The following is an 8,964-nucleotide window of genomic DNA, read 5'->3' as shown; positions in this document are numbered from 1 at the left end:
TTGTTAAGGTGAATATTCTCGACAATCCGTTCAGTGGCTCCGCATGTGAGGGTGACAGGCCAGTTTTGAAGCAGAAAGAGGAAACGTCTGGGAGAGGTAAGTTACAAGAGCCACCCTCTGCGGAGGGCAGCGTCCGGTCCCTACTGACAGGTGCAGACCCCACCAGCCCCTAGTCCAGCCGGTACCTCGGAGGCGGTGATAGCAGTGAATAACCCTCAGTCCTCCAAACAGAGGGCAGCGGGCGACTCAGGCCCAGCCTTTCGGTAGCGCCCGGCCCCACCCGTGGGCTCCGCACCACCGGCCAGCCAGGATTCGGCTCCTCGCCGTAGCCGCGTGGTGCCCGCAGCTACGCAGGTCCCGCTGGTCTGCGGGAGGGGCGGGGCCCGGGGCGGGGCCCGCGGTCGCGGGGGGCGGGGCCAGGGGGCTGCTCGCGCGCGCCGCCGAGGCTTCGCGCGCCGTCGCGCCGGCCCGGCGTCCCTGTGCAGCCTCCGCGGCCGATGGGGGAGGTGGAGCCGGGGCCCGCGGGCCCGCTGGAGCCCCCGGAGCCGCCCGAAGCGCCCGCGAGCCGCCGGCCGGGCGGGATCCGGGTCCTGAAGGTGAGGTGGGAGGGCTGGGGAGGGAGCAAGGAAGGAGAGAGGCCGCCCCTGCCCCGCGCGGTGGCCGAGGCAGGCGGCGACCCCAGCGCCGCGTCAGCCCGCTTCGCCGCCCCGCTGCCCCGCAGTCTGGCTAGGGGCGCCGCGGACCCCGCAGAGGCCTCCGCGACTGGCCCCCGCCGAGGCCTCGGTCGCCTCTGTCTCCCCTCGACTGCCCATCCCTGGCCGCGCGCCACCCGCCTCGCAGGCCCACGCCTTCGGTCCGGCGTCCGCCCAGCCGCCGCCGCCCACCCGGCTCCTTCAGGACCCGGGGGCCCGCCTCGGCCTTCCTCGGCCTCGCTGGGGGCCGGGGGCCGGTCGCCCGTGGCCCGAGAGCAGGGCTGTAAGTACGCAGGGCTTTCTCCCCGGACACCTGAAGACATCACCCCAGCGGGAGGATGGCGGCGGTGATTGGCCGGGCGCTGCGGTGTGCTCCGGGCTGTGCTGGGTGGAGCGGGCTGACTCTGCCCCCGGGGCTCACCACCGAAGTTAGGACCCGGCTTGCGCTCCGAGGCGCAGGCCTACACGCTCGACCTGCCTGCCTGGAGAGAGAATCCCCGGAGGATCTTAATCTCCGGGAATCTCTGGTCTCGTTGCAGCGGGGAGGAGGGGTTTGGCAGAACGGGCATTCCTGTTTTGGGAGTGGGGCTAACAATCCAGGGAGACGGCGATGGGGGAGCAGTTATGCAACAGGCATCTAGCAGGATTTTGGGGCAGGAATTGAGGGGAGTAGGAGGAAAATGAAAGCAGATGCAAGCAAGGCGGAGAGTGGAGACTTGAAGGGGATGACAAGAAGTTTAAATGCACAAGAGATGTAAGGTCGGGAGGCAACAGTAAAGATGGTTTAAAGGAGGGGTTGTGGGAAATTAACTGGATGGAGTTTTCTACTGGCCTCTGAAATAGTTGGAGAGAAATTTTTCTGTAGGTCAAATATATAAGCTAGATGTCCTTCTGGAGGTGGAATAGAATTCTTTCTAGAGTTCTAGAAGAGGAAATCGGCAGAATTTAAAACTTGCCAGCGAGATGGGAGAGAAAAGAAAATTTAGAGGATTTGATGTCTTTAAAAATACTGTGCAAAACAGTGAAAATACTTAAAGTTAAAAATGCATTAATAGTTGTTAATTGGGATTAAGGGTGAGCATTGTATTATTGAGATTTTTTTGTAGGACACTACAAAGGTGAGAACAATGAAAAAAATGATAGACGTAAAGTATCTGGTGAATCCATCCATGAAACAAACTAGAACGCTGTAGAATATGAAACACTTTTTTCTGCTACTACCTCCCAGTCTTAGTGCAGTGACTTAAATAACTTTTCATAGTTTACCTTTACTTCTGCATAAACCTTGTACGTACTATTTTAACTTACTTAACCTTAAGTCTTAAGTATAATTACTTTAAGGTATTTATTTACTTTAAGGCATTTAAGGCATAATTACTTTTAGACATTTATTTAAAACTATAAGGTCACCAAGTGTAAATTGTGAATGAAGAAAAGTTCTGCCCTGGCTTATCAGGAAATGGCAGGTCTGAGAGATAGGTAATGCCCTCTGGCCTAGAAGATAAACAACCTTGGCTTTTTTTATAGCAACTTTTTGTTGGGGAGGGAGTGAATTATGAGAGGGGAGGAATTGAGAGAAAGGAGGCTCTTGATTCAAGGGTCCTACCTTCCTGCACTTCCAGGAAGTGATCCTATTTACCACTGGTTCCCTGGGGTTCCAGTCTGGGGACCATTAGAAAGATTCCAGAAATTGATTTTGATTATAGTACTGAGTTGGTGGGAGGCTGACAGTGTCTAATGCCCTTGCATCTCTTGCTTTATTGCATACTGTCAACATTTTAAATAATCCTTGTAAATTAATGGGATCATCAATGGTGAATAGGTGCTGTGTGTTCTGCATACAGTTTCTTTAAGTAGCTGAGTAGTTGAATTTTGTGTCAAGTGAAACTGGACAAGAATCTATAGGTAGAAGAAAGTCATAGTCTCCTACCTGTTCTTCTCTAAAGAACCTTTGGAAAAGGCTTATTATTCTTTTTTTTGTAATGCCTTTATTATACTTAATGCCTAATTGTGAGCATCATTATTGTCTAATATAGATCTTCATAAAAAAGGCTAGTATAGCTAAGCTAGTATAATTTAGCCAGGTTAGATCTAGGTCCATCTGTATGGGATATTGGAAAGTTTGATTCAAAACTCTTCTCCCAGATTTATTTAGCAAATTGCTAATTAGAATGTACCTGTTTACTGTTGTTGGAATATAAATATGATACTGGTAATTGGTAATACTCATAAGATTATTGGGAGTACCTTTGAAGCATCATTTTCCAGATGTTTCCTACAACTTTGGGATTATTGTTTTACTCAGACTGTACAAGATAAGAAGTTAGTTACAACTGGACAGTGAGTGCCATGAGATCCGTTTTTGTCAGAACTAGCTTCAAGTTTTTATCCAAATAATGTGTGTATGTGGTTCTTAAAAATCCGTGAATACCAAAATGAGTTTAATGAACTGAAATATTCTTCCTATCCTTATCTCATCCCACCCTTTCCAAAATATTCCTTAACATATATATTCCTGGAGACGAGGCTATATTGTTTTAAAGTTTTGAACCGGGGAGTATATCTCCTACCTTAGAGAATTTCACATTCTAATAGAACTCAGTGCATAGGGAGAGTTACCTGACCAGACTCATGTTTTTACCATGCATATATTAGAGCTAATTGTATGTGGGCATTTAATATTTTATCACCTTTGAACGGATACAGCCCTCATAGGTTATTTTCCTTTTTAGAGAGTTAAAAGCTTAAAGTAGGTACTTAATTCATGGCTTATTCTAAAGACTTGTGCTTTCTAGAAATACATTTAAATCTTAAATGTGCTCTTTTATCCTTGTTTGATGTGAGAGGTAATTATAGTTCTGTTCCCTTTTAGAAAAGTTTGTCTACAGTTTTTATTTAAGAATCAGGAAAGCAATAGAATGTTCTTAATCTAGCAATTTCAGTGGAAAAGTGATTCTAAAAGCTGAAAATGTATCAGAGGACAGTACTGGCCTTCAGCAGTTATCTGATGATTTACACAGTGGAGAAGAAAGCACAGGTAATTCAGCAATAGCTAATAACAGCTGAACAGTCCATCTAGATTTGTTGCTAGAAGGCTATGCTTGTTTGGTATCTAGGCCTTTTAAATGCCCATTGAGCAGGTTTAAGAGAATGATATCTACTCAAGTTCTAATTCAGCAGTTTATAGTGTGTAATATGTCATATATGTAGGAGACACATTCTTTGACCAACAACACATGTGTTCAGCAAAGTTCTTAAAGAATGTAGTCTTTTTTTTTTTTTTTTTTTGGTACAAAAAGGTGTTTTTATTAAAGCACAGGGACATGACCCCTGGGCAAAAGGAGCTGCCAGGAATTTATAGTCTTGATACAAATATATAAACATTTAAAAATGTCTTTAAAAATCCTCACAGAAGAAAAATCATGGATGGACTAAAATAATAACTTCCTGGGGTTTCTCTTGACTTTTTTAAGATTGATGAGATCATTGGGCCTTATATGACCTTAAAAAGTTTTTTAAAAGAAGCTTTTTGGTGGTTGTGTGGAATAGTATCCACTTGCTCGCTCCAGTGAGCTAAATTTCTCTCCACTTGGTGCAGAACACAGAGCTTCCTTGTAAAGATGTTACTGTACCATATAGAATACTATTTTTTTTTTTAAATCACCTTGATTTTTTTTAATGTTTTTATTTTCTTTTGTGGGGGGAGGGGCAGAGAGAGAGAGGGAGACACAGAATCCAAAGCAGGCTCTGGGCTCTGAACTGTCAGCACAGAGCCTGAACTCATGGACTGTGAGATCATCACCTGAGCCAAAGTCGGATGCTTAACCGACTGAGCCACCCAGGCGCCCCTAGAATGCTGTTTTTATTTTATTTTTTTATTAAAAAAAATTTTTTTTAACGTTTATTTATTTTTGAGACAGAGACAGAGCATGAACGGGGGAGGGGCAGAGAGAGAGGGAGACACAGAACCAGAAGCAGACCCCAGGCTCTGAGCCGTCAGCCCAGAGCACCACGCAGGGCTTGAACTCACGGTCCGCGAGATCGTGACCTGAGCTGAAGTCGGACGCCCAACCGACTGAGCCACCCAAGCGCCCTCTAGAATGCTGTTTTTACATGGACCAGTTGTTAATCTTTCCCAGAGACTAAAAAATAAGGAATATTTGGAATTAATCAGTGGTTAAAATTACTTGGTGATACAAGTATGATGGCCTTTGTCTTTGTAAAATAAGTGCTTGAAAGCCCTTTGTTAATTCTGAGATGTTCAGCTTTGAGGAAATGCTCTTGTTGAGAAGAGAGAGACCTAGTTCCCACTTGTAGCAGGGGTTTATCCTACTTATCTAAAGTTAGAATCAGTAATAATCCTCATGGTCTTAAATAGCTATATTCAAATCCTTAATATCTGTAAAACAGTTGATTTACTTGTCATCCTTGAACAGTGAAGCCATTCTCATATTTTTCTTTCTTCCTCCCTGGGAATACCTTTTTGCTTCTCCTTCCATTTATTTATTTGTTTGTTTGTTTGTTGATTGATTGATTGAGAGAGAGAGAGAACGCTCACACACGTGTTGGTGAGGGAAAGGGAGGTAGAGAATTCCAAGCAGGCTGTGTGCTGTCAGCGCGGAGCCTGACATGGGGCTCATTCTCATGAACCTTGAGATCATGACCTGAGCTGAAATCGAGAGTCCATCGCTTAACCGACTGAGCCATTCAAGTGCCCATCCTTTATCAGCTTTAGAAATTGAACCTTAGGTGCCACATTTGTCCTCGAATATTTAATCTTGGTAATTACAAAAATAATATTTGCTTATTTATAGGTATTTCTGATTTCCAATGAGGAATAGTAACAAAAGTGTTTTATTTACTTTCTGGTTGGCAAAAAGATTTTAGTTCTCTGTAAAAAAGGAGATGTTCCCCCCTCCGCCCCAAGCTTATTCAACTTCTTGCCAGAGCAAATTGGGCTAAAGTATAGACTGGCAATACATTTCTGTGATGTCAGTTCAGTTCTGAATGCATCAGTTTGCCACTCAGGTATTAAGGCACCGTAATAGATTCTCAGTATAGAAGAGAGGAAGAAATATCAAATACATTATTAAAACCCATTGTGATCCCCATAGTAATAGATGCATATTCAAGGTGAAGAGGTTCTGCTGTGGAGAGAGTAGAGTCGCTAATTTTAGGTATGCAGAGAGATTGGGGATGGGAAAATAGAAGGCTCCATAGAGAACACAGGGTGACAAATGAGTAGAGTTTTCAAGCCTATCTCATCAGAGGGACAAGGTGAAGGACCTTTCAGACAAGTCACACAATTAAGGAATCGTGACATGTTTGAGAGTTATAGGTAGCTGGATATGACTGAAACAGTAACAGGTAATGGAGACTGACACTAGAGAGGTATGGCAGTGTAAGCCTTAGTGGAAATGCCTTTATATTAAAAGGAATAGAAATGGCCCATCATAAAAAAGAACAGGTAAATACTGATCTTTAGAACCTTGTCATATTATTGCTGTAGCAGTTGTTTTTGCTTTGAGGTAACCACAATGTGTGTGAATTTCACATACCTAAATTATCAAATGCAACAGTAATTTTTTTGGGAACATGATTAGAATATAAAAACCATTTGTACAATATTCTATACTTATTTAGGATGTGAGGCAGAGGGTCAGGACCCTAGAGAAGCTCTCAATTTGCATTATAGAGACATGTCCAAAAACATCTAATGCAGCATTGTTTATAACAGTGAGAAATTAGAAACAAACTAAATGCCATCAACAGGAGAATGGATATATTGCAATGTATTCATATAATGGGATATATTCAAATGAATGAGCTGGGTGTATTAGCATGACCAATATTGACCCTTCCCCCCCCCGGGCAAAAATGGCAGGGTAAAACATAAGTATGTTAGCATTTACAGTTCTAAATCATGTAAAATAAAATTTCATTTATAGATATATACATATATGGCAGACAGAAAAATGCATGGAATGGTGAATACCAAATACAATAGAGTGTTTCTGCGGAGAGAGGGAAGGAAATGGAATTGATGGGGTATCAGGTAGCTTCAGCAGTATATGTAAGAATGTGTTGTATGTATGTTCTTTAGAATAAGGATCTGAAGGGGTGCCTGGGTGGCGCAGTCGGTTGAGCGTCCGACTTCAGCCAGGTCACGATCTTACGGTCCGTGAGTTCGAGCCCCGCGTCAGGCTCTGGGCTGATGGCTCGGAGCCTGGAGCCTGTTTCCGATTCTGTGTCTCCCTCTCTCTCTGCCCCTCCCCCGTTCATGCTCTGTCTCTCTCTGTCCCAAAAATAAATAAAAACGTTGAAAAAAAATTTAGAATAAGGATCTGAAATAAATACGACAAAATGTTAAATTTTATGAAAGGTGGGTAATAGGTGCACAGATAATTCTTGACATTTTTCTGAAAACATAAGAAAAAGAAAGGGTCAGAGAAGCTAATGGACAGAGTCCCGAACAGCTAGCAGGAGAGAAAACCATTTTCCAGCTTAGGAATGGGCATGGTGGATGTGGAAAGCCCCAAGAGAGGAGGTGTTTGGTGAATGTAGAGTGGAAGGGTGGGGTGAAGACTGAATGTGGCTAACTCAGCCAGACATTATAGCTAATGATTTCTTTCTTCTTGATGTTTTTTAGAGAAATATGAAACGCAATGGGAGCAGAACTTGTTTGAATAGGAGAAGTAGGTTTGGTTCTCGAGAAAGAGACTGGCTGAGAGAAGATGTGAAGAGAGGTTGTGTTTACCTTTATGGAGCAGACACGACCACTGCCTCTACAACCGCCTCTGCCTCCTCTGACTTACATCTCGTCCTGTGTACAGTGGAGACCCCCGCGTCGGAAATCTGTGCTGGAGAGGGAAGGGAAAGTCTGTATCTACAGCTTCATGGGGACCTAGTCAGGTATGGTCTGAGTTTTACCACTCTGATGTAAGTCATTACTCTTTGTGATGGGAAGTGGGCTCTAGGATTTTCATTGTGTTTAGAACTGATGTTGATTGTGGGGTCACTAGGCTTGAAGTAAGATTTGTCCTTGGAATGCTGACATTATGATTCCTGAATTTAAAAGCCATCAGGGAAGGAAAATGTGATGGTTACTTCATTTGGATTACACCATGGGTCAGATATCTAAATTTAAATATTTTAAAGTTATTTAAAAAAATAATACATGTAAATAGAATGAAATTGAAATGTGTAGAAAGAAATAGAGAAGTATATATGCTCATGCATAAATATGTGTCTCTCTGTATAAATTTTATTTTATAATTATTTTTTAAAAAAATTTTAAGTAATCTCTACACCCAACATGGGGCTCGAACTCATACCTCCTAGATCAAGAGTTGCATGCTCTACCGACTGAGCCAGCCAGGCACCCCTGTATATAAATTTTAAAACTAATGGTGCTATATCCAGCACAACTACTGACTGGAAATCTCTTATAGATCTTTCTGTATTAATATTTATATAATTTACATTTATTTAATGGGTGTATAATAGTCCATTTTATGAGTCTACCATCATTTTAGCCAATCTTTTTTTTTTTTTTTTTTAATTTTAAGTAGGCTTCACACCCAACGTGGGGCTTGAACTCACCACCCTGAGATCAAGAGTGGCATACTCTACCAACTGAGCCACAAAGGTGCCCCAGCCAATCTCCTATTAATGGACATTCAGATAGTTACTACTTTTTACTTCTACAAGCAGTGTTGCAGTAAATATTCTTTTACCTATGATATTTCTCCCATGTGGAGGTAATCTGTAGGATAAACTCCTGGAAGTAGAATTGCTGGGCCAAAGGATATATGCATTTACCGTTTTTTTGTTTTGCTTTTTTGTATGTAGACTTTGTGCCCAGCACAGAACCCAGTGCAGGGCTTGAACTCATGACCCTGAGATTGAGATCAAGAGTTGGATGCTTAACTGACTGAGCCACCCAGGTGTCCCTGTGCATTTATAATTTTGATATATATTGTCAGATATCTCTTCATAGAAGTTAAACTTTGACAAATAATAATAAAAATATGCCTATTTTCCCCTTTCTCCAGATCATGTTAGGATTAAATTTTATATGTAAATATAAATACATACTCAAGCATGTGAGCACATACTTGCTTGTGAATAGACCTGATTGTCAACAGTTTTTAAATTAGAGAATCATAAAGTCAGCATTCCAAGGACAAATCTGTTTTCAAGCCTAATGACTTAGATTTTTGCAAATCTGGTAGGAATTTTGTTATTTTGTCATTTTAATTTTCATTTATCT

General features: G+C 42.6%; 1 protein-coding gene across 2 annotated transcripts in view; it reads left to right on the top strand.

Annotated features, from left to right (window-relative positions):
• Positions 1 to 465: 465 nt before the first annotated feature.
• PHLPP2 (PH domain and leucine rich repeat protein phosphatase 2) overlaps positions 466 to 8,964 on the top strand; it is an 86,132-nt gene continuing 77,633 nt past the window's right edge. The window contains exons 1-2 of one of the 2 annotated variants that reach the window (XM_086689000.1): positions 466 to 596; positions 7,342 to 7,604. In XM_086689000.1, coding sequence (XP_086545126.1) covers positions 498 to 596; positions 7,342 to 7,604 — 362 coding nt within the window. In that variant the 5' untranslated portion in view covers positions 466 to 497. Of the gene's footprint in view, positions 597 to 1,107; positions 1,452 to 7,341; positions 7,605 to 8,964 lie in introns of those variants that run through there. The other variant, XM_086689001.1, reaches the window with a different exon arrangement.

The sequence above is a fragment of the Puma concolor genome, chromosome E2 (assembly GCF_028749965.1).
Source record: "Puma concolor isolate L17-30 chromosome E2, mPumCon1.1.hap2, whole genome shotgun sequence".
NCBI classification, from domain to species: Eukaryota; Metazoa; Chordata; class Mammalia; order Carnivora; family Felidae; genus Puma; species Puma concolor.
Note: the sequence above shows the minus strand (reverse complement) of the source record. Positions and strands in the feature narration are given on the sequence as shown.